Here is a 26,712-nt window from a genome sequence, read left to right as displayed (position 1 = left end):
CACGTTCCTCCTCTTTCCTCCTTTTCGAACTGGACATCAGAAGTGATGGAGCTGCGTGCCCCAATTCTCACCGTATTATCAGCTAAATCGTCTATTATCTACCTCTTACTGTAATTATCTAAATGCATAATCGTGTTTCTCGAAGGTTCCCCTCTTTCCTTTCCCTTCATACACGAACTGGCCAAAGGTCCTCAACGTATCAATCGCTCTATCTATACAAAGTCACGCAAAAAAGATGATGTTCGCAGGTGTTCTTTTGTACAAAAATTAATCGCTTCATAAACAGGTTACTTGGTTCCTTTGGTTGAATCAGTCTGAAAAGGGGATTTTTAACGACTAGTAAACACCTGGGTGACTAGAACTGTATTTTTTCGAGAATAATCTTTTTGAACTTTTTCTCCATCTGACACTAATGCATGTTGTATTTCAACATTCAGTAATTATTTTAAATTATCGCTCGTATACCAAAAATACTCGAAACCGTCGAAAATTCGTTTCGGATCAAATTCGTTTAGATACTTTGACTCCAAGTAGGGAGAGTGTTGTGAATCACATAAGGCGTTTTCGAATTTCAAAAAGGTATATAAATAGCTCGACGGAAAGATACAGTTTTAGTCTTTCATTGGATTACAGAAACAAATGATACACGTCAGAAATGCACTGTGCGATTAGAAGTCTTCGTGTTTTCTTATTTATCAGTCGTACGTAGAGAGATCCGTGAAAAGGTGAGAGGAGATCCCTGGTGAGTAAGGATGAGATATAAAGGTTACAAGTTTTATGGGATGTTCCCTATAGTGTAAATATAAAATCGAAGAGTATGGTTGTTTTCACGTTCGTCTGATAAATCTGATAAAATCAACGATAAAAGGTAAGCTATATTCCTGAGTGATAGATTAAGTACAGCAATGACGAAAGGCAAGATCATAGTCATCTTTTGAAACGCGTTTGTGATGAATTGAAATGTTCGTTCACGAAGTTCGTGAAGTGCAATGCCGACGTGAATTAACTAAATTATTTTACAAGAGGGGCAGCGTCGTTTGAAACGCATTTCGCTTTTATCTAAGGTCTACGAATTTCTGATCGATCGCTGGCTGAAATCTTACCGCTAACTTGACGTTTTTAGTCAATTTTAGTGGACGAATCGTCTGCGGTCTCGACTACAATCTTGTTTTGTCCGTCGTCAAACAATTGAAGCGATGTGATTTTTATATGTTAAATAATTTTAATTTTAATATGTTAAAAATACTGTCAGCGAAAAATATATAGTTTAAAGTTTCAAATATTTCTTGCAACTCTTTCGAAACTTACTATAAAGTCTTGAAAGTCATTGCAAATTATTGCAAGACATAATCTTCGCAAACAGCATTTTTCACCACGACTAATTTCTTTATTACCACAAACGACGTTATATCAAAATTGGACGATCTGTTCGATGAAGCGAATGAATGGGACCAGAGATCTATCTACGTGCTAAGGAAAGCATCTCCTTACTCTTTCCATAAAAAACGGGTATTTCCTAAAAAAAGTCATAAAAGTCGGGCAGTGGTAGTTGTACAATGGTTCGAGAGAAAAAAAAGATAGGATCGTAAAAAGACGCGATCGGCCTTGTGACTTGATCAGGCGAAATTCGATTGTCCTCTCGTTTTGGCTCGTGGTTCTTATTGTATACCTAAAAGAAGCGATATAACAAAGTCGGTAAATCATTTCAAAATTATATCTTAAAAGCACCAATTTTTTGATTCATTACTGAATTGCTACCAATGATAAAAATTAGTGTACGACCCTAGCTGCGGCTAGATCAATTAGCGAGGTGAAAATCATAGCGGCGTAAGTTTTGAGAATTTGAATTTAGTTACGTATTCCAGTTCTTATTATACCTTTAAGTCAGGTTCTAACTTTACTCTTTGTCACATGGTATTTTTTCATGACTTGAAAAAACATAATCATTTCCTTACAATAATAAACGTAGAACACTAGCTTATGAAAAATAACAGTGGACTAAGTTATAGCATCATGATTCTTAGCCAGTTTGGGCGTGGTGATCCTATTTCACGTTTTTACTTTACAAGCTCGTTATATCGCTTCCTTCGAATATACGTCTTTCTTCAAATTTAAAACCTGCTGACCGCTTCGTCGTCAGTCACGAAGTAGTTGGAGTTCTTCACAGCCGAGCTGTACATGTTGTAAGTAGGACTACAAACGACGAGTCCGGTCGTGCAACCGCTCAGCTCCTTTTCAGTCGTCACGGAACCGTGTCGCGCGATTGTCGACGTCCTTCTATCTTTCTTCGCCAGAGTCATGCGACAGTCTTCAGGACGCAATGGCATCGATGGATACGTTGGCTGTCTGGCCAACGTCGTCAATGCTCGGTCTCCAGTGTCATTGAAGCTGCGCAAACGTTTGAACGTACGATCGGAGAGGATGTTCAAAGATCGAGGAATCATGTGAAAATTTTCATTCGTTCTTTATGAGATGCTACGCGAAGTTTCATATAGTTTTGTAATAGATATTGCAAATAAATTTTTATCTTCTGTAAGATTATATAATGAATTTGTTTGCCTTTTTGTATTACACTGGCTACAGAAAGTATTTGCAGATCATTGTATTTAATGTAGTGCTTAGGTAGTAACTAATTTAGTCTAAGTATATTAAATTTGTTATCATTTACTATAAAAATTAAATGTAGAACCTGATAAAAAAACTGCTTCACTGGAAAATAAGAGTATGTGCAAATACGTTTTGCAGTCACTGTATATTTTGAGAAATATAAAAATACCAATGTTAGCAGCAGTGAACAAACATAAGATAGATAGTATAAAAAAATATAAATGCTTATAATTGCATCATTTAATACCAGCATTGCAAAACCACGTTTTTATTAAATTTTTTATGGAAATTAAAATTTTATATAGAAAAGAATTTGGATCAAATAAATGAACGAACTTTCCAAAGCTGTGAAAACTTATTCACATAAGCATCAAATAATGCGCACCAACCAATTCTCTATATAACAATAAACTATTCGCTACTAGAAAATGATATTATAGATATTAAAGATATTATAGAATATTGACAAATAAAATAAATCAAAGCTGTTCGCTATTAATGAGCATTAATGAAATATCGATGAATATAATAATTTGTCAATTATAGATACCTATGATGCCTGACGATGCCCCTTTTGATCCTGCAATGTTCATTTCCACCCTGTCCCTCTAACGCTGTCCCATGGGTTTTGCACGCCTCTACTCCCATAGGAACGGGAGAAAGTGATCCAGGTCCGTACGAACTACTGCTCTGTCTCCTATCCAAGATGTGGACAAGCTCCACCGACGGTGTCGGTGAAAAAGTGCCCTAAAGACACCTCACGTCAAACCTTACCCTCCCATTATTTAGCGTAATCTACCAAATTCAAACGCTACCAAATAAAAACCGCAGAAAAGTCAGGAAGGGTTTCGCAAAACTCAGAAATCGTTCTTCTCTGGCATCCAGCGGATAGGGACGGGAACAGCTACAGGTAAACTACTTAAAATAAATTTCATTTTAATGAAACGTTTAATTAAACAACAACACAAAATCAATATAGCTCTGTTATAGACACAAAACCAAGGATTTAAATATAGTAGAATCTCGTCTATTCGTACAGGTCGAGGAATAAGATAATTTAGGTAACTGAAAAGTTTCGAGTGGAAGTTCGCTAGCTATTATCTTCATCTCTTCTTATTAGCTTAGATAATAGTAGCTAATGTTCCAAATTAACAAAATTAACTCAAAATTAATCAAAACCAAATTACTTTTTCAATCGTGCTATGAATTCATAGTCAACCAATATTACTGCAAATCCTTCAATTAGACTACTATTATTAATATTTTACAAACAACAAATTGTCAGCACCGATTCCCTTGCATAATAACGACAAGTTTGGAACAAATCAAATGAAGCTTTATATGTGTACAAATTTTACAAATTACAAGCCAACTAGTCATCCTATTTGTCATAAAACTCTAAAATTATAAAAAGGAAGTTTACGACCTTAAACTTGTTAAACTTACCAATTCACTAATATTATTATCTAGTACATCATTATGCAAGACGACTCAAGTGTAAGTTCATATACCTGAAACTGAACATTAACCTTTTCGTATAAACAAAGTGCGAATAAAACGAGGTTCTACTATGATGAAAAAAAAAGAAATTATTAAATTCACAAGGAGGTGACGCCGAGCTCGCTCACCTGTAACGATGGTCTCCTCAAGGTGCCACCCTCCATACCAACCAGCTTCACACCCTTCACGTTCTTCTTAACGTTGATGGTAGTCAACATATTATCTGGGACACTGAATTCCGTGTTTCCTCTGTCCACGATACTGATTCTCTCGTTTTCTCTCGCTTTATCGTTTAACAAAGATCCATCGTTAGGTTTGGTGTAATGAGGTCCCGGAGTCATAGGGGTAGCTACAGTGGGATTCGTTGGCACGTTCATTATGCTTGCATTGTTATTTGGAGGTATAGTTGGTCGATCAGTTGGTAAGAGCATTTGACCCATGGAACCCCTTAGGTTTCGTACACCTAATATTTGGCCTCTGGACACTTCGTTGCTCTGTATAGGGGCGTACTGATTGGGGGTTGGAGTATGTCTACCGCTGATCGAGCTCGTATGGATAGTGTTTCTTAAGGTTTGAAGATGTTGGAGGCTTTGGTTCGCTTTTTGAACGGCTGATCCGACGCTGTTGACCTTGATAGTGTCTTTTTCGTAAGAATCGGCGGCTATGGTCCCGCTGTCTCCCCGATCAGTCATGTCTTCCACTGAATTGGAAGTAGTGCGGTCGTCGTCGTAGCTGCCGGGACCGATCCCATCGCACGAGTCCATTCCAGAGGTGGATTTCTGGTCAGACGAAGGTTTTAGAGTAATTTGTATTCTTTTAAGACATATAGGATATCACAAAATATGTGAGATATATTTATAGGGTCGATTCTAGATATTAAAACGATAAGAAACGTGCATGTACAAAAATGTCGTTTGGGGTTTATTTTTCAAGTTAATTGTTAGACATTTAGTAACTGTTGCATTTTCGTGCCTAAAATGTATATGTAAAATATCGTTGTAATGATACTGAGGATTTGAAAGACTCACATTGACAGAGGAAGTATCCATTAGAGCGGCACCAGAGCTGCTTTGTACAACTCCAGATTGGTCTTTCGATTTCCCAGGCGAATATACACTCAGAACATCGCAACATCGGGGAAAGTAACCTTTACCAAGAAGATTTCTTGTAAAGAAACTGGTGATGAGCTGGGTAAATAGAGCCACGATCATGGCACCGGTGCGAAATGGGAATTTTTGTGATTGTGTTTCCGTGTCGTAGAAAGGGTATTCGATGAGAGCTGGCACGCCCAATCCTCTTTCTCCGCCTGAAACATAATTATAAAATCTTTTCAAAATGAATATTAAGATAAAAAAATACTTTATGGGCTAATAATATACTTTACTTTATTTTATAATTTACAATGTTGTTTCTTTAGAGAAACATTCTTCCCATCAAATTTGTAATGTACGTTTATAAGAATTGTTTTATGATTATTCTGTGATCTATTGTCTTAGCAATCAAACATAAACCTTTGACTAAACCCAATAGATTCTTTTCATTTTTATTTTATACTACTAAAATGTTTCTGTCTAGTCACGGAGTGGCAAATTAACATGCCAGATTTATCATGTCTTTTCTCCTGTGTTTTGTGTTTTTTTAAATAATAAATATCCTTTATGATTAAATTTTTATGATTGTTACCACAAAGACGTAAAACAACGGCCACGAAGTAACCCGCGAGACATCCATAAGTGTCGACCAGAGAGGGCCAATGGATAACGGTTAATAATTGCGGGAAGAGCACCACATAAACAAGATCAGAGCTCAAGTACCTTTAAAACAGAGGAGGCAACAGAATTAATTAGTTGGTCTGCTTAGTTGTCGACGGTGAGCGAGTCAACAAAGCAATTAATTCGAGCGTTTCTGTTACTACTCACGATAGATAATAAACGCTGTCCACCGTGAGCGCTATTAAAGTCGACAGTACTGTGATCATGACAACAGATATCCGGAGTATCCAATTCAGTTCCCTCTCGGTTGCCTGTAATGGAATAAAAATAATTAGAAATTTTCTTCTTCTTCTATCTCTTCTTTTTCTTCTTCGATTCTTCCAGTAGAAACACAAGAAGCATTTAAATCTTCACATTTTGTAAAGTTAAAAAGTTGAAATCTGTTAGATTTTTCCTTCTTTGATTCTTTTTCTAAAAAATGCTATAAATGTAAAAGAGATATAAAAAACAGCTCAATGTTCGCTTTTTACAAAACAAAGAAATATTTTAAAGAATCATGAAAATGATTGAATAAAAAAAGATTCATAAAAATTGTAGAATTATGAAATTCGCCAACAGAGATTTGTTGATATCTACCTTTGGCCTTAATGTGAGTCTGTAGACGTTCCTGGAGAACATGGAACTGCTGGCTAATATACTTGAATCTGCTGACGACATAACTGCTGCAGAAATGGCGCCCAAACCTGGAAATCAATCGTGAATAATGTGTTATTTGATACGTTATAAAAGATTTAGTTTAATAGATTTTGTAATTTTTCTACCATAAAATAGAATTAAAACAGTAACATTCTCTTTCTTTTTGCTAGAATTCAATTTTCTAGCCTGGGGTAGATAAGATTTAACGTTGTAGTCAGATGATAAGAATTTGCAGAGTCTTCGAGCGCTTCTGTACAGTTCTTCAATTTTGTTCTTTACAGACACTCGACCTGTTTCGCGGTTTCTTAAGCGACTAATGTACAGGGTGTGCCTGGAACGGGGAGTGTGCTTATCTTGAGGGTAAAAGAGGGTCAAATGGTTGTAGGCACAGAAACGCTTTCTTCACGAGTTCTACAGAAAAATTATGAAAAAATGCTTGTTAGTTATTAAATGACTATATTACTCAGGAAAAGGACCTTTTCCATTTTACGCGTATCTCACAATATTGATCATTTTTTATTTTCGACAGAAAGTAGGCAAGAACAAAGAAATAACGCGATGCGCAAATAAAGCTTTAGACTTGATTGTTGTTTATCAGATCACTATTCTTTTCTTACTTCACTATTGTTCTTACAATTAATACTTTCAACTTCTTTTTAATGGAATGAACAGAAAGCGTACAATAGCTCACGAAAATATATCGATGCCTATAACACTTGATAGCAGTCTCTAATTCTCGTTATTGAAGCGAAGTTATACGAGATATTAGGTCGCCACAGTGATACAACTCACCGACAAAGGAGACCCACTGCGGCGTTAGGTATCGAAGAACAATCGGTAACACATTCCCATCATGTGCTATTATACTCTTGTTAAATCCTTCTACGGATGACCAATCAGTGGCTCGTGCCACCACACCAATTAAAGCTGATGGAAACGCGAGGATCATGCAGCCAAACATTGATGCTATCGATAGAGCCGTTGCCATTGATGTGCTTCGCATACTTAGGATCCTTTGGAAATAGCCCTAAATAAATGTTCATTAAAATTGGTTGGTACGATCATTAAATCGATAGATCGATTCAGAAGTTAGAATGATTGAATAAATAAATACGACTTGCACAATAATATAATAGTACTAATAATCTTTCTCTAATGCTGTAAGGGATGTCTTTTAAACATCGTAAACTTTCATATATGTAACTAGATCAATGATTAAAATTTTCTAGATACTTCTAAACATATTTTTACTATTGATTCTTTTTCTTCCGATCATAAACAATTTTAAATTTACATGCTTGGTATACGTGAAGCTTTTCTTTCAAAAGATTTCATTAAAGCCGGAAGTGCTTTGCATATTGAGTACCACGGTATACGATATTAGAATTATCGATGAATATTCAATACCTGCCAAGGTATACCGCCAAATACCAACAACAGCATACAATCTACCCACTCGCCCAGGTCCTCGTTCTTAATTTCCCCCAGCCATTCGTGCGGTGCTAGGTTCTTCTCGAAAGAAACAGCAGGGTGAAGAGCGGAAAATGGAGCAGACACTCCCAAGCCGATTACAATGCACGCTAACTGCAATACATCGGTGCATGCGACGGAATACAGTCCGCCGAATACGGTATACCTGTAATTCGCATGACATCGATATGTTTACCTTCGAATTTCATCGAACTCGACTTCTCAGACTATGCTACTTCAAACGGGGCAACGAATGCTTATTATCGCTTAAAAGTATCGGGATATTTATTTATTTTTGGCAAGATGTATTCCAATTATTATTCAAGTAAAATATAAAAATAATAAAAAAGGGGATATTTGTTAATCTATAAATCATGTAAAGAATTTTATGTAATTATATTATTTTATTAACAAGTTGTGATTACAAGAAGTGATATCCAAAAATGAAACGACTTTCAATGGCGATATTATATTCAAAAGGTGGTGGCTTAATGACTTCCCATAATATTTCTTTTCTGGATGAGATATTTTGAATTTACTATATTTACTTCTTTTTTACTCACACGGCTGCCAAGAGCGCAGAGGCGACAATGCTGATCTCCGGATCCACGCCAGCCACTACAGCCAACGAGCTTCCCAATGCTCTCAGCACCGCAGCACACCAGAACAAATCACCACACAGAGCAGGAAGGAACAACAGTCCTCCGACCCCGGCGCCATATCTCTCTTGAAAAGGATCCAGCATAGTCACATGCTCCGCTTTCCTCATTGGTCGTACAAATAACACCGCACCTGTCACATTTCTTCGTCATGTTAACAATCCTCGATTCTGAGATTAACCCTTTAACTGCCTTGGTTTCAAAATTGAAAGGTCCGATTAAAATTTCCTCAAATTGTTGGAAACTCCAAAAGCAATCTCTCCAATCGAGAAACTTTCAAATTCCAAAATCAAGATATTCAATCAAAATGCTCTAAAATTGAGGAAAACTTCAAAATCCGGACAACCAATAAAAAAAACTCATATTTTTGAAATATTCAGGACCAAAATACCTAATCAAAAAACTCTCAAATCGTTGAAAATTTTAAAATCAAATTGAACCATTTGTCCGAGGATTGAAGATGTCTAAAAAATCACAAACTTCGAATGAAGTGTAGCACGATATTAAATTAAAGAACAGTGGCTACAAGAAGTATTTACACATATTCTTATTTTCATGGTATCAAAACTTTGTAATCATATAAAGTACATGCTAAATGATACGAAATTTAATACACTTGAACCTAATTAATTACTATATAAATACTATAATAAATACTATCGTGTGCAAATATTTTTATATAGAACTGATTAAAATTAAATTTTAATCAGAACACTGATAGAACTGATTAAAATTAGTTTTTTGTGAAAGAGATAAAAGTGAATGGCTAAAAGATGGGTTTAATGGATTCGCACTTTTAATTAGGTAGCAGAGGCATCGGTTAAGTGAAACGCAAACCTCGTTGCGAATGTATAGCTTCGATTAATTGAAGTTCAATCAAATTCGGGATCTGTGGTCATGGGATGAGTAGCAGGGTGTGGGAAAACATCGTTAGCAAAAAGGGATATCCATTACTCTGGAGTACCAGCAAAAAATTGGTGATAAAGTGGCTAGCGCATCCGTCGACGTGCAAATAAATTGGGCTTATGTGAGCCGGTCTGATTGGACTTGCGATTGCTCGTCAGGGTCATCGAAAAAATATTTGCTAGAGAATTTCCTATACGCATTTCCGTGAATGAAAAATTTCTGTCTAATTACACGTATATTTTAATATCTGATATTAAAATATTTTTGATAATTCTTATTCACGATCTTTCTATTATTTTTCCGCTTTGATAAATTTTTTGATCATACTTGTTCAAATTATGTTCAACGAATTATTTCAAATAATTTCAAATATTTCCTAGCAAATAAGGAATTTGTAACTCGAAGTTTGCTGTAATAGCTTTAAGGGAATATTATCAATCCGTCTTTGAATATATTATGTGTATTGTATGAAACATTTTGAAATTCCATAAACAGTGTAATGAGATTCGATTATAAAGGTCGATATAAAAGTTTTCTAATGGTCAGTGTCCAAATACTTTCGTAAGCCACTGTATATCAAAAAAGTTCTACTAATACTTAATAATCGTTAAAAATACAATCTACCCCAAACTAAAAAGATCTTGCTTCAAATCATGAAACTATACTCATTAAAACTATATTCACCCCTTCTACCATACTCATCAACACTACCCTCTTAAAGCACACCTCAAACGTTCAACCGAATCGACAATAATGACTCCCTCACATTGAATACAATATAACCTTCACGGAACAGTAGTCATTCTCAGCCGGAATTGTTCGAAAAAAGATATAAAAATAAATAAAAAATAAAAAATAAAATAAAAGGAAGAACTTAGAGTAAATTGAAGGAGAGAAGGAGCGATAAATATATCAAGTGCCTCGACCTTGACAATTTCATCACCTTCCCATCGATCTACTTCCACCCCCTTTATTATGATGCTCCCTTCGATGCGTGGCAGTTAAATGGTTAAGGTTACACCTAGTGTTGGGACTGATACTGCGTCGGTACCTATCGATACTAGTTTATAAATTTCAATCCTATAGACATCGTATGAAGATTATAGAAGGAAAATGCAATAAGTGTACATTTTCTGTCTTTTATAAAAAAGAAATTTTGAAGTCCAATATGTTATCAATTAATTCCTTTCAAAAAAGTTAAGAAGAACTTTCAAAGAAGCGAGAAAGCTAACCATGGATCTAATAATATATCTAGGTAATAAAGTTGTGGAATAAACAAAAAGAGTAGAATTGATCAGTTTGACTTGTGGAAGACTCATGTACCATGTCAGTCTCATCACTAGTTACATTTAGTTAGAACTCTTTCACTTGGCGATTCGTGTATCCTGAATGAGATACTATTAGGATATCTGAGTGACGATCGTTTATTTCTTAGTTAGGAAACGGAAGGAATCTAGCAAATTGACACGAGAGAGAATGGAGCAAATTGAACGATACTGCAGTTTCTAAATTTATCACCATACGAAAAGATTCATCTACAGCTCGAAAGTTCTAAAAAAAAAAGGCGGTTAATCGACTAAAGATACCGATGATCGGTATCACAATATCGTATCTGACGAGAACTTCCGTAGACGATAATGTACTATCCGTATCCATCATACATGTATCGTTGTGTGAAAGAGCTCTTAGTCAGTGTACAACATGCGTGCGTATCACCGGCAGAAAATGTCCGGAGATTGGCGTACCGAACAGTAGACTGAGGCTGTAACCGAAGGGCACTTGACACCAGGCCAATCCTCTGGTAAACATCAATTCAGCGGTCCCGTTCACGTAGGCGCCGCCAACCCACGTGGCTGTGGAAAAAAAGCAAAGAACGCGGTTTCTCTCGATTAGTTGGCTTCGATTAAGCGGGAAATCGCTCTTTCGAGGGAAAATGTTAGGGGGTGAGTCCGGTGATCTGTGAAAGCTCGGCAAATAGATCACTAGAGGCTTCCTTGTATTATACTAGGCGGAAGTGACATTTCTTTTGCTATTGATGAAATTAGTGAAGGTTACGAGTGGATGTTGGAATATATGTACATATACAGTTTGAACATTGTTTCTTCAGTGAAAATGGCTATATACTGTATAAGGATTTGTGTAAGTATATGGTATGTGTTTATTATTATCTGCGTTATTTATGTAAATATTCGTTTGTCGGGATCGAAAGCTCGATATTGTGGCTATTTTCTCAATCAGGTCAAACTAATCTTATTCTGTGTTACGTAATTATTACATAAGAATTGTTTTAATATAACATTAAGGGAGAAGGTAGTTAACTCCCTCATTTATCAATATTTATTGCATGTGAAGAAATGCAGGTTATTTCATAATTCGCAAACTAAGATGTATCTATTGGTTCACAAGAGATAGTACAATAAACAGGATATTTAATTTAATTTGCTGATTGAATTAAATTTATAAATCACAATGTGTACATTTAAAATTTCCATAAGCAAAAGGTAGTTAATTTTTTATTTACTGCATCCGAACAGCTACAAGGTATTTCATAATGCGCGAACAAAAATATATCCACTAATTCACAACGTCTAGGACAACGAACTTGATATTTGCTTTAATTTAGTAATTGAATTAAATTTGAAATTTCGACGTGTAAATTTCAATTCCTATAGAATCGAAACCATTCTACCGGGTATCAAACAACTCAATCTTTATCAATTCAACCATAAAACATACATAAAGCTATTCCCGGTGTAAAATGAATTTTGCCCGACCCAAATCCTAGTGTAGCTGACCGAACGTCGCTAGAACAATCGGAACGACCGACCGCAGAAATGCGTGCAAATCCCCTCCACCGTTGCTCTTACCATTCTCTCGTTGAGTCAAGAGAGGGAGGGGGTTGGCAGCGCGAAGAGAAAGAACATAATACGGACAGTTATAGCCGAGCGGAGCATTTTCCGTGGCATATTTTCCCGCATAGCGTTCATTAAGCTAATGGAGGGATGCAAAAATGATTTCTACCGCGGATATAGAGTATGGTTGAATATGTATGTATAAATGAAACGCGGGTTCTCGTAACGTTAGAACGGATTCAAGGCAATCTGATAATACAGGTGGGGGTAACTTAACGAGAAATGGGGGGCGCTTGTAGAGACGGTGATGGGAAGTACATGTACAGAGAATGGAATAAAAACGCGTGAACAAGAGAAAATAAACTGGAGGAACAAAAAAGGGAAGTAGGAATAAACGAGAAATGCGATTGACGCGATGACAAAAGCCGGGATTTCCCGATGTTCTACACTGCTCGATAAAACATCGCGTGTACGCGTTCAAATGATAGAAGGTAAGTAAGGATGGACGATTCCTTCCGGAAGTGAAAGCGATCCTTGAGACTGTGATTGTTCATATTTCGCGATTAATTGTATGATCTTTGGTTCAATACGTTTAGCAACCCGCAAAAGAAATTCGTGTTATTGCCATATACAATGTATATAGTATAACATGTATATAATATAATAATCATATATTATATTATTATATATATTTATTTTCATGATTAATTGTTTAAATATTTTCGTGAGCCACTGTATGCATAATGTATGTTATATAGACATAGAATGGTTTGATATCATTCTGTTTATATTATTTTGGAAATTAAGTTGGATAAAGATGAAACTTCATTGCGAGTTTCAATAATGTTTAAGTTTTCTAAACTTTGTTTAAGATACGCGAGAAATGGAGTGATTTTGTACTTCAGATTTTGAATGGTAGATTATATTATTCCATATAATCCTGATCAGATAGATCTACGGTTAAGATACTTAAAGTTTCAATGGGAATAGGTAGAGTATGGAAGCAGAGTTTAATGATCTCAACTAGAAATTTTCACGTCGGATTGAATTCCGCGGAACAAATTAATAATAATAGATTTCGATAATCCAAATTATGGAGGTAAACCAACCAAATTTTAATTGAATTTTTGATGGAAATGGCTGAATTATACAAATTACTTTACGACATTTGTAATAGCTTCTATATATATGTAATAGTTCTTTTAAAAAGAAACATTCTTATCAAATTAATTTAATGAAAATCTATTTCATCATGGATTTATATTTAAAAAAATGTTTAAACAGTTCTTAAAACTCACCGATCAAAGTGAAGATACCGAGGATCGGGCCTAAACCACGATCCGCCAATATCATTACGTCTTGGCCATGGCGTGACTTTTTCTTCTTCACAGTGCCTGCCCAAATACCAACACCCAACACCAACACATAAAACACGATCACGCCGATCAAACCTATCACGTATACCCCCATCGTTGCAGCTTCACTTCTGTCTTCTTCCGGGATTATTGTGCGATCCCCTGTGACTGAATTATCACGAAATTAAAATATTTTCCTTAACTTTCTTTCAAGTTTTATTAAAAACTATTGGTAACGTGAACGATTTTGGATATTCAAGGTCGATTTCTTTACTAGGAATAATATTAATAATATTAATTAATTAAGATTTGTTTAGTGAAAATATTATTTTTCTACTATTTAGTTTTACATCAGATTGTTCGGTAAGATCATAATGTTTTTATTATGAATGACTATCAGATAATGAAATGTTCATTAAGATAAAATACTAAAGACTCCTTAATAAAACAGGTTTCCTGCTTGAAGGAATTCATTGTTGAAAATAATAAACAAATTTTAAGGGAAGGTTCGAGGAGTTAAAGAATTACAGCCAGATATTTCTTAATCTTCGCTCTTAATTTCCCGAATATAATAAATGTAACGAAAAAACTCGTATAGTGAGAAAGTGGCTTTGAATCATCCGACTGGATCAAACAAAAAGGAGAAATATGCTGTTGTACATAATTGACCATAGCAATTCTAAGTATTTAATTACGTATTTTAATTACGTAATGCAAGTAATAATCTAATATTTAAAAAGATAAAGTTTATAGTTTTCGATAATGAATTTCCTAAACTCTAAACACCAAGCAATTATCATTTCCGAGTTTACATTTGGTCTACACTTTGACCAGGAATAGTAATTAATTAAAGGAGCGGCGAGAACGTAGGTATACTAATTGCAAGTCAAAGCAATGTTGGGCTTATTTCCGTTCGCAACAAAGACGCATTCGAGACTGGAATCTGTTCGACACTAATTTTCTAGTGTTCGTGATCAGTATCGACGATCGACAGAACAATCGTAATACTCTAAATTGTTCTTCCATTCCCGATCCTTTGTAGAACAGAAACGGCTCAACCTCCCTTGGTGATTTGTAAATGAACAAATCGACGCTGTCGAGATACTCATTGACATCTATTTCAGGGAAACTTGGTGAAGATTGATGAGACAATTTCCACTGGGATACGAGGATTGTAAGCCGACAAATTATAGAATAATTCTCAATTAAATTTGTCTTCATTCCAATCTCAATGCTTGTTTCGATAAAATCTCGGTAAATTCGATCAAATTTACAAAGTCTAATTCTATGAAAATACATTGCCTTTAAATCTCTATAAATCTTTGCTACGAATTTTCCAAATAACGTAATATAATAATAAATTAATATCATTTTTGGTGTCCGAATTTTTTAATCGTAAATATTATCTTCTTTGTACCAAATGCTTCTTAGCACTGATCACAAAACATTTCAACAGTCAATTATACATTATAGAATACATAAATTTCAATAACCAATAGAATTCACTTTAACACTTATTATATGTAAGATAACTGTTTGTACTGTACATTTTTACTAAATATATATGCATATATGCATCCTGTACCTTCTATAAACATTTTTTATTCCTTTCAAATTTTACCAGCATAATTGCCTCGTTACAGTGCCAATGAAATTTCGAAATCTCTTATATAACACGCACAATATATGGACAAAATTTTCTACGGTAAGTTGAGTCAATGTAGTGTATTCCGGAAAACTTCCAAGGAAAAGCATAAGTTTTAAAATTATTTTGATGAGCTACTGTAAATTCCTCTGCTATTTTCATTCCATCCAATCTTTGGCATCCTGAACAAACATCGTTCCTCGTATTGATCGCGTGCCGAGTTATCCAATAAAATTCGGACACCAAGTTATCGTTTTCAGCGTTAAGCAGCCAGCTAGGCAGACAGACAGGCATGCAGGCAGGCAGGTCCGAAGCAAAAGTTAAAGCTCGGTAAACTCGTCGGGCAAACGGTGGAAGAGCTAATCGACCGCGGCGGCAATTGCAGCGTGGATTAAAATTCAAGTGTGGCCTAGATATCGGACATGGATGGGTCGTCGGGTCATGACCTGGCTCGCCGCTTTACTCACGTAAAGTTCAGCCGATCCTCCGCGCTCCTCTCGCGCGGCATTATTAATTCGTCCGCGAGTCGCCCCCTCTATATTTTTTTTGCTTTTTCGTCCCTTCCTCGGATTCCTTTTTTCTCTCGTGGACCACCTGAAAATAGAGATGAAAATAAAAAAAATAAAAGAATCGCACGCCTCGATTGGAACAGCAAAGCGCGCCGTTCGGAAGGGGTGACACGCGATTCGAGTTTTTGTTCCCTCGTTCCCGGACCGTTCTTTCAACGATTTCCGATCGTACAATAGTGCATTCGAGAATTCTTTGCACTCGCCGTGTCAAGTATTTAATTTGGCTTTGCTTTCATTTCTTAATCTCGTATTTTATTGTTTCACGCTTTAATATTTTCGTGTTTAACGCATTTTAAATTTTAATAATGGTGCAGGTTTAGTATCGTTATACCAAGCAGTATTTTGTGTAATTGTGACTATAAAGGACGCGAAAATTTTGAGGCAACAATTTAGATAAAAAAATCCTTATCTATGTTCGCTTTATCATACAATATAATATTATATTCTTGAAAAAACACGACGTTTGATTCTTGCTGGAAAGTTTGTTCAACAGAATGATGTGCTATTATGTTCAAAGAGGCAATTCTTTGTATTTTTTTAAAACTAATATTCTTTGATTGTGTTTTTCCCGATATGCGTATTACATCACTCATTAGCCTGTTTCTGCTGTAATTATCAGAATTTTCCACTGGTTATTATGCTTCGTGTGTTTTTCTTTACGTTTGCTGTCTAACTTTGCTGTTTGATTTTGTGGAGAATTTACCGTGTTGACAGGTCAAGTGCGTGTTAACAGCTTGGTAGGGGGGGAAAAAGCGACGAAAAGATTGCAAGAGAGGGTGTTACTTTTATAAGATTAAATATGATACTAGGTAAATTAAAACCCTATTAGGATAATATCTGGATTCTTATATTCAATATTATTCAAATGTAATGTCCTGACAAGCGTTTACTCTTGTCCTGAAACGAAATGAAATTAGTTAAAGTATTTTAATACATATTTTCTCAATAAAATGGTAATAAGAATAGATCTTCATATATTATTCTCTTTATCGTATTATTACAATAAAATTAAAGAAAATATTTTGCTTTAACTTTACACAATCAATAAAAAAAATGTATGACAATCCTTTTTATGTTAAATACCTTCATTATACATGAAACTCGTTTGATTACAAAAATCCGCCTTCAAAGTCTCGTTTCATGTCTTCCATCGTCCGTTTCCAGGGTAAAAACATGTATCCGAGGCTTTTCAGCGACTTTCCTCGCGGAAATCGTAATAAGAGACTTAAGAGCGTTCAGAACGCATCTTCACGGTTTCACGATGGTTTCGCGGCGAATTCGTTAAACTGCTGACATCGCGGCCTTTTTCTCATGAAAGAAGAAATACGCGCTTTTCACTCGGAAACTAGTAAAAAAGCGGTTTCGCTTCAAAATTTGAAGAAATTTTCATAATTACGAACATTTCTTAATTGCTTATGCGTTCGAAAGCTTTTACTGTCTGAAATTTTGAAACGCGCTGATATTACCAGTGAATTTCTATTTTAAGTTCGTCAAACGAATTTTTTCACTCGCAACGTTAAAATATTCTATAATTATAAATTTCATCGAATATATAAGGCATATTTTTAATCACCTGATAATAGATAAAAGTAGATTTAACAGAAACTCGATATAATTAGTTATTTTGAGATATAAGTTTGTAACAATAGAACTCGTTACGATAAAGATTTCATAAAAGAAGAATAGGAAGATTGGTAGGAAAATGAGAAACAATTGTATAGATAATAAAGGAAAATATACTGCTAATTAATAATCGATAAACAATTGCTTACTTATATCTATACTTTATCTATGGGATTCTTATTCAAATGTATAAAATATAAGATTACTAAAAATATAGAAATTTAACTAAATAATATTAATATAAATAATAATATAAATAATACTAAATAATAATGAATATTGAATATGAATAAACAAATAAAATACAGTATCAAACGATGATTGAAACAAAATTACATAAATTAACTCAATATTTATCATAGTTTTAGTGAAGTATAAGGTTTGGATAAATATCGAATTAAATTTAGAGGAAAATCAAGTTGGTGCTCGATGGGTTAATTGGCGTAAAATTAAAGTTCTTAATAGCCGTTTCTATTAGGAAAGAAACATTAAGCAGTCGTTTCATTAAGCGGGTTATCAAGATTCGTTTCTTGTTTCTTTCCTTTTTGCGTCATCTTTCTTACTTTTCCACCTCTTTCCATAGTATTTGTTGGTGAAACCAATTAAAACGAGCACATCTGGTATTTATATGTTCTGACCAATCAGAAACATCACATTAAGCTGGGTAAATACCTTAACCGAGAATCGATAAATTTACGCGTTGGTTGCGACCAATTGGTTTCTACCGAGTGTTCATAAACATTTTTTTTCGATCCATCATCATAGCCAGACGAAAGCAATACAAAGAATAAATAAACAGAATTACTTTTTTTGTCAGTATTTTTTCAAAATTTTGTCCTATTTCATTTTCATGCCTTTTTAAGTTTTCTGTATTATGCTATTTTAGTAAGATGATAATATATTTGATGATAATATTTATTTGGTATACATTCATCATTTAGATTGCATTAATTTTTGTTCTAAATAATTTTACGTTCGTAACATAAACTAGCGTTTTTGATATTATTCTGGTAAAATAGTGCGGTATTAACATATTTCCTGTTATATGGATTATCGATATTTTCTATGTTACAAAATTTATTTATCAGAATGAAATATCTGAAGTAGATCACTAAAATTATATATATAAAAAGAAAGGGGAGCAGAACAAAACAAAGATCAATTTCAAGATAAAACGGCAATTGGAACTATAAACCTAAATAACCAAAGTATCGAAAAATTCCAAGCAAACGATGGAGATAAGGGAAAAGACGAAATAAGTGGAAAACTTTCCATGAAACAGTCATTTGAATGTATCAGGATTCGGACAGAAGAATAGGCTACAACCTGTGAACTAATTTTACTTAGTAAATTAGTACACGGGAATATTAATCAAAATTCAAATAAATACTTCAGTTAAAAATAAATCCAAATATATATATAACCTAAATATTCAAAGTATGGAAAAATTGCAAGAGGGAAGAAGGAATAAGAGAAAAATTGAAATAAGCGGAAAAGGGAAGCACACGATGAAGCGCGCGATACCGCGTGAAACGGAACGCGAGTAATTGTCCCGCGGCCCACAAAGGCTGGTTCGTTACTGAAATTGCTTACTAATTAAGTGTAACGAAAGGAGGGGGAGGTAAGGATGAAACAAGTAAAAAAAGAGAGTAAGAAAGAGGAAGATGGAACGGGGGGGAAGAGAAAAATTAACGAGCAGAACGTTGCCGGGCTGAGACAAGAATAAATAGCGCGCGCGGCTCGTTATAAATTTGTAGAAAACTACGTCGGGTGAATTGAAATGGATGAAAGGACATTTTAGAGACTCTGTAGACCGCGAATCGTTTCTGAAGAGATTTAAAAAAAAAGAGAGGAGGCATATGGAAAAGACGAAGAAAATAAATATGTATAAAAAAGAGAATAATAAACGTAGAAGAAAGAGAAGAGGAAGAGGTGGAAAAAACGCAAGAACCAAGGGTTAAATGGCTCAGAGACTCAGGGGGGAAACGAGTTTAAGAAGTTGCTCGGTTTGTTCTTCTATTCGAAGAAGAAATTTTCTCGATAGGCTGACTCGATCGCTTTAACATTTTCACCGCAGGATATCCTCAATTGAAGCCACCTTTCAATCGAAGGAATAAAGAAGAGAACAGGGAGGAGAGAAGAGTAGAAATTGTTTATCGTATCGCATCGTAGAATGTGACTTGGTACATAAATTTGTACAATTATTCGTTATAGGAGAAAATTTTGTTATAAAAATAGTAGAACAAAATAATATTTTGAAATAAATTTTGGACGAATACTGTGAATTTTAATTGAGCGATGGTTCTTCGAAAGATTGTGGAAGATCATTGAGGGTAAGAAAAAAAAGTAGAAGATACACTGTAATTTGTTTACGATATACTAAATCGAGACTAGTTCATAGAAAGATCTACATCGGAGCATCTGAGAACAAACAGAAAAAACAAAATCTTCAATTAAAATAAATTGCGGATTAAGTTAACTATTATAGGAATCTAAATTCTTGCAAGCATTAGAATACATTACCGGATGACATTAAAATACATTACGCACTAGCTGTAATATATTCATAAGAAAGTTTATAAAAGATTTGTACTAATTTTCTTCTCCAGTATTTATCTCGTACTTATATCTTATACATTTTAAATTCCACACTGAATATAAGAAAATTCCGTTTTAATTAAAATTTCCGTTTACTAATTTAGTAAGTAGAATTAATCTCTCAGCTTGCATTCTATTCTACTGTCCGCGTCCTGATATGTTTTCATTACAATGCCATTTCATATATGACAGAGGAGGACAATAACAAAGGACGATTATAGCACTCCTCGGTGAAGCGACGTGACAAAGGACGAAGCGCCTCATTTGCAGCGCTGTTTGTTTTCCCAAAGAAAACTGTTTAACCGTTCAACCAACACCGATGGAAGTGTCAAACGGAAAGTCAATCAAAGCAACGAATTTTTGCTCCAAGCTTACAGGATGATTAAACAATACTTAATAAATAGTTAGGTTTCATTCTTAGGTCCAAATAAGTCAAATAGCTATTGTTTACTTTTAAAGAATTGTTCCTGAGTTACCCTGTACATCTATCTATTCTGATCCATTCAAAACACGTTTACTACCGTACTTAATTTTTGAATCACATATACTTTTGCATTTTCTCTTTTACGAAAACCAATAGTCTCAAAACTCTTCTACGAAACATTTAATCAAGAAACGAAAAGAAAGAAAACTTATCCTAAAAGCCTGTAGATCTTTAGATCTTTCTTCTTTCAAAAAGCCAAACACGTAGGTAAAGGACATGCCTACCAATTTTTCTGTTGAAAAGAGAAAGAAAGAATAGATCAAAGATTACGTTTTTCTTCCCTGAAGCAGCTTATAAGAAACCGAAGATACAACAAATAAATAACGTTCGACAAGAGACATAAAAGAAAAAATGATTTAGAAATTACGTTTCCTTTTCCTGAGATAAACCACAAGGAAAGAAGTGTGCATTTTCTTCCCACAGGCAATTCTTAAGAAACAGCAAAATACATTAAACGAATAACAAATTCGAATTTCCCCAGCTTCGACAGAGGAAAAAGATACACGAAAAATCAATTTTTCTCCCCAGGAAAACAAACGCGAATGAAACAGAGCGAAGGAGAAACGTGGCTGGTTTCTCGAACGAAAGGAGGAAGATGTTATGGCGACTTACCCCGGAACACGCCTCTCACGTGAGAATCCCCATACTGCTGACTCCGCTTCGATTTCCAGCTGGATACTAGGAATCGGATCTCCTTGGACGGAGATCGACGTCGTGTCTCGTTTTTTCGTTTACGTGAAACGGCGACCAAAAAGGTCACCGGTTCGGAAAGAGGTCGACGAACAGAGAAAACGTAGACGCGTGGAAAGCACACAGGCGAGACGCGGGGGTAGACGTGGAGAAGGGACGAAGACGTGAAGACGCGTGACGGATGGGTCGGTGGAAGATTGGCTGGTGGTCGCGACACGCGGACGCTTTTAACGAGGATCGTGCGCGAGAAGAGCGTACGCGAACACAACGGCGGCGACAGGAGGGAGCCAAGCGTACGACTGAATCTAGTACTCCGGACTCGCAGCATCCCGTACGGCTGATAGGCCGTGCGCGCTGGACCGCCACCTTGCCAGGGAGTCGTGCCGCAGACGGAGAGGGAGAAGGATGGAAGCTGTTGCCACGCAAGGGGGCGAGGGATGGTGTCTACGAAGGAGGGGAATGACATTTACCTCGCTCCCTCTCTGTTTGTCCATCTTCCTCTGTTTAATTTGGCCTCCGTCTTTCTCGCTTGTAATTCTCTCTCTCTCTCTCTCTCTCTCTCTTTCTATTCTCCGTAGAAAGCAGGATCTGAAAAGAGAAAGAGAAATGTTAACTACGAAGGATGAAAAGAGGAGCGAAAGGGGAAATACAGGGGTGATATGAAAGGGAGGAAGAGAAAGGTATGTTGAAAGGTATGTGGGGGTGCGAGGGAAAAAGAGGATGTTGAAAGGGGTACAGGGAGAGTGAAACGAGGATAGAAGGGTGAAACAAGGGAAAGAGACGAAGATAAAGTTTGCCGGGGGGAGGGGAGGAAGAAGCGAGATGGAACAGGGAGAAAGAGAAAGATAGATATCGTAGAGGGGAGAAAGATGACTGAAACTGGAGAGGAGGAGAGGCGGAAAGAAAGAAACACGGATACTCTCTAAGGGAGGAAGAGGGATGAAATTAAAAACGGAAAGAGATGGGAGCTTCTGAGTGGCGTAGGAGGAATGAACGAGAGATGAAGATAGGAATTGTCGAAGGGCAGGGATGATCCGTGGAAGCGAAACAGGCTGTTGAAGGGGAATGATGGAGCAGAACGCGAAGAGGAGATAAAAATGAAGTAGATCTGAAAAGAGAAGCGAAACTGAAAAAACAAACATGGAAGTTATCGAAAGGCAATAAACGCGAGAGAGACGCAAAAAGGTGAACTAAAGGAGAAAACGGTAGGAAATGGAAATGTAGGAAATCCACGGGGTGAAAGTGGGTTGAGGGTAGATAAGCTTATGATCCGGGGGATACAACACGGAGAAGTGAGGGGAAGACTGGAGCACGAGAAGGAATTCAAATGCAAAGCAAGATGTTGATACAAAGTGTAAGAGCTTGTAAAATAGAATTTCCTGCTAAAACGATGATGGAAAGCTTCGAGCTATATGATTTAGTTGTTTGTAAACATTCAACGGAAAGGAGGAGATAAAAAGAATCCAGCAAATACAAGCAGGGGCAAACAGTTGGAGGAAAGAAACGGAAGAAATGAAAAAAATGATCTGAAAAACCAAAAAAGTTCGAAGTGGTAACAGAAGATGAAAACACACTAGACGATTTATTACAGCGAATCAGCAGTAAAAATTGGAAGCAAGGATCTGAAGAAAAAATGAATTTAAAAAAGAATGTGTGTTAAAAAAGGGATATAAAAAGAAAAAGATGTATAAAAAAAACAGCGCCCATAGAGAAGATACAAGATAGAAAATTGGAGATGATAAAGCATCGTTTACAGTAGCGAAAGAGGAAAAAGGGGTGAAAATAGGAAAGAGAAGAAGGGCGCCGAGAAGAATTGCGAATTAAGAGGAAACGTGACAAAGTTGCTGTTACGACAGGAATAGAGAGATATCGGGGGCAAAACGCAAAGGAACGCGACACGGGAGATAGAAAAGTGACAGAAAACCTATGACGAGGTAGACGGCCGGGAGAAACGCGAAAGAGAATGGCAGCTAGGTAAAGGAAGAATAAACGAAAAGTATAGACAGTGATGCTGATGGAAACGGACCGACCGCGACGTACAGGTAGAAAAAGGTTGCAACTTGAAATGGAAATGGCAGCGCAAGTATCGCGAGTTGAGGAAACAATGTTACCTCAAATAATACAGGCTAATTTAGTAATAGAAATTGAAAATTCAACACTCCTTCCAAAGTTGATAATTCAGGCTAATTGAAAACTAATTACAGCGATAAAATTAGAATAGAATTTTTTAAGTAATTAGTAATTTTTATGCTGCTAAAATCTTGCAAGAAAGTACGTAGTAATACCATACAGATGAAACAGTTTAAAAAGAATACTCTTTTCGATATAAAAATTAGCAAATTATCAATTCTTAAAAGTTCCTTAAAAATTTTAAAGGTTCCTTCGATTTCTACCTTCTCTATAAATTCTGAAGATAAAAGTAAAAAACGAAATTTTCCTACAAGTTTTATGATTATTAAATTCCTTAACAGCGATTTAAAAAATCTCGAGAACCTTAAAACGCATATAAATTGTACAAGATTTCTAAATAATCTCTAATACCTACCACGAACACTTCCAGTAAATAAAGCAGGGGATAGAAAAGTATAGCCAAAGCAGAACAGCATAGAACGGATGAAAGAACGAAGAACCGAGAAGTGGATGAAACATTAGATACCTACAGCCGCAAAAAACGCGCACATATCCATACACGTGTGCACGTATAGGTACCAAGAGGAGGATGGGAGAGCAAACGCGGAGGAACGCGACACAAAGGGAGAGATCAAGGGAAACAGCGGCAGTACTGAAAACTGCGTTCAAACAGCGAGAAGCGACGAAGGTGAAAACGAGGATCTAAAAACGACGAAGCATGTTGTGTGCTGAATGAACGGACGAGAGAAACTGCGTGACAGAGACAACGTACATATATATGATCCTCAAAACGAGGACAGAAATATCGCATATACCGGTGTATGCAGAAACAGGAAGAGGCTACGAAACGTCGACTAGAAACGATAGTCGAAGAGCTCCAGGCGAGGATAGAGGCTAGCTAACGCGATGAACAAAGAGGAATAAAGATGAGAAGAGAGGGTTGGAAACTAGCAAAGAGTAAAAGAGATAGAACGAGGGATAAAAGTAGGAAAATGGGGGAGGAAAGAGAAGGTACGCGGAAACAGAGACACTAGGCTAGGGGCTCACAAAGAGGGTAGCGAAAAAAAGGGATAAAGCATGGAGGAAGATAAAAGGAAGGTCGAGGGAGGTTACGATACAAATAGAGAAGGGTCGTACGTTGCGGGAAGAAAGCGTGTATAGTCGGTAGAAGCGATACAGTGAGCTCGTAAAATCGGCCAGGCGTTATACAGCCATTATTAGTTGAAATGTCCTACCTTCCATTGTGAAATATCGGATTAGTAACGTAGCAATTAATTCAGATAAAAGTGGCAAGGATTTAGTGTCAGTAATTTACTGTAATACTCACGAAAGTATTCGTACATTTGAAGCAACATTCAAAGCAGTTGATTAGAAATCCGAAACAATATCTATATATGAATTCATTGAAAAAAATTGCTTTGGAAAAGAATTTGATCGCGATGCCAACGTGGCCCCACCCGTTTCTGGGAGCAATCAGGTCATGTCGGGGCGTTATCAGCAGTCAACACGTTAATTTATAACCTCACTGGTATATCTTGCACTAACTATACGTGCGTCAATGAACACACGGTAAGATGAAAGCGGCTGTATAATCCTGCCTAGAAGTAGAACTTACTTGTTGGAAGGGTAGGACCGAATTTCTGGCTGAAGTCTGAAGAACAGAATAAACAGATACGGGAATAAAGGAAGATAAAAGAAGGAAGTTCTATATTGAATAGAAACGAGATGAGAATCGATGAACTGGGCTCATTCTCCTTTCTGCACTTTATTACGTGTGACAGAGCTGAAGATCGTTTAATAATTATAAAGCAAAGGGGTGACACTTTTATTCACGTTTCATTCACAGTATGGAAATGAAAACATTGCGCGTGACTATTGCGATAAGCAGCTCTGAGAGATTTCAATATTTATGATTAAAACATTTCATACACTTTTAATCAAAATATTTTTCTTACTATTTATTTTACGTACAAACGTTTAAATGAAGTGAAAGGATAAAATGCGAAAGATATAAGATTTTAGTCATCGTGTAGACATGGTCGAAACACAGGTATAATATAACCAGTCAAAAAGGAAGATTCATAAACACGTGAAGAAGGGACGAAAAATAAGGAAAGGATTCTAAGAGAGAGGAAAGAAAGAAACTTAACAACGAAGAGCAGCGTTCCTGAAAAGGGGAACATGTACACGATTACTCTAACTCAGAAGGTGTAGTGATGAGAAGATCCGGTGGTAGGCCGAAGAAATCCAGACTCGAGCGAGAACTTGCTACGAGTGAGAAGAGAGAAATTAAGCAGCATGTTAGCGAAGAGAAGTAAACGGACGAAAAGTAGAGGAAAATCGTGCAGGACGAGAGTCAGAGAAACAAGATTAAAAGCGTAACAAAAGACGCGCGTATATATCTCAGGCCTCATTGAGGGTGGAACAAAACAAAATTGAAGAAAGATTGAAGAGGAAAAATAAACAAATAGACACAGTACTAGAGAAACCCGAGCAATAGATAAAATAGTTTTAAATGATAAATAGATAATAAAATAGATCAAATTTTTCAAGTTTCCTTAAACTGTAAATTCGCAGTGTAGATTCTTAAGATAAAAGTACGAGAAAATTTGTCTCGCAAGAAAATTTATAATTACTAAATTTTCTAACCACAATTTCAAAAATCTCGAAGATCCTAGAAATACATAAATCTTTTCAGATCCCTAAATAATCCCTAATAAACACCACGAATTCCTTCTCAGACAGACAATAAAACGGAGAATAGAAAGAATGCGAACGAACGAGAAGGACGAAGAAAATCGTGCGGGGTGAAAGTTAGAGGAATGAGATTAAAGAGGTAGAAAGAGACGCGTGAATGTACCTCAGACTGTATGGAGGCTGGAACAAAACGGAAGAAGAAAAGATTGAAAAGGAAAAATAGGGAAATAGAGGCACGGTGCTAGAGGAACCGGAGCAATAGCGAGGAAAAGGAAGTGGAAAAGCGAGCAGAGATGAAAGAGGACAGGATAGGCCAGCGAGATTTTTACGCTAGACAGGCTGAGAGAGAAAGGCGTGTAAGGAAAGAGACGAATCCACGTGCGGGGGCAGTATTGATCTGTTCGCGCAAACTCCTGACTCTTACGTTTGCTCCACGGCCAGAATCGTGTCTCCCCTCTTCCTCTTTCGCTCCATTCCGCCCCTGGTCGCAACACACGAATGCCTGTCGACGCCGAAACT

General features: G+C 36.2%; 1 protein-coding gene across 2 annotated transcripts; it reads right to left on the bottom strand.

Moving 5' to 3' along the window:
- Positions 1–1,337: 1,337 nt before the first annotated feature.
- LOC138185072 (high-affinity choline transporter 1) lies at positions 1,338–21,705 on the bottom strand. Of its 2 annotated transcripts, XM_069123701.1 has the most exons (14): positions 21,289–21,705; positions 15,870–15,996; positions 13,701–13,925; positions 11,296–11,403; positions 8,549–8,777; positions 7,923–8,151; positions 7,308–7,542; positions 6,456–6,562; positions 6,027–6,130; positions 5,791–5,921; positions 5,136–5,413; positions 4,236–4,886; positions 3,158–3,354; positions 1,338–2,388 (listed from the first exon to the last, which is right to left on the bottom strand). In XM_069123701.1, exons 3-14 carry the CDS (start codon positions 13,870–13,872, stop codon positions 2,112–2,114), a joined length of 2,718 nt encoding a protein of 905 aa, XP_068979802.1. In that variant the 5' UTR covers positions 13,873–13,925; positions 15,870–15,996; positions 21,289–21,705; the 3' UTR covers positions 1,338–2,111. The 2 variants fall into 2 exon arrangements, with proteins under 2 accessions (XP_068979802.1, XP_068979803.1); XM_069123702.1 differs by lacking the exon at positions 1,338–2,388 and having other exon boundaries at positions 3,241–3,418; positions 21,289–21,703.
- Between the last annotated feature and the right edge of the window lie 5,007 nt (positions 21,706–26,712).

Source organism: Bombus flavifrons, chromosome 11, assembly GCF_040668555.2.
Source record: "Bombus flavifrons isolate JBK064 chromosome 11, iyBomFlav1_principal, whole genome shotgun sequence".
Lineage (NCBI taxonomy): Eukaryota > Metazoa > Arthropoda > Insecta > Hymenoptera > Apidae > Bombus > Bombus flavifrons.
This window is presented reverse-complemented; position numbering and strand designations above follow the sequence as displayed.

What these genes read in the sequence shown, in the direction of transcription:
- LOC138185072 (XM_069123701.1), bottom strand. Translation starts at nt 13,872, where the DNA reads ATGGGGGTATACGTGATAGGTTTGATCGGCGTGATCGTGTTTTATGTG. An exon ending in CGGTATCTTCACTTTGATCG is followed by an intron (nt 11,404 to 13,700) that starts GTGAGTTTTAAG and finishes TTTTTTCCACAG; the next exon opens with CCACGTGGGTTGGCGGCGCC. An exon ending in TTGGCGGTATACCTTGGCAG is followed by an intron (nt 7,543 to 7,922) that starts GTATTGAATATT and finishes ACATTTATTTAG; the next exon opens with GGCTATTTCCAAAGGATCCT.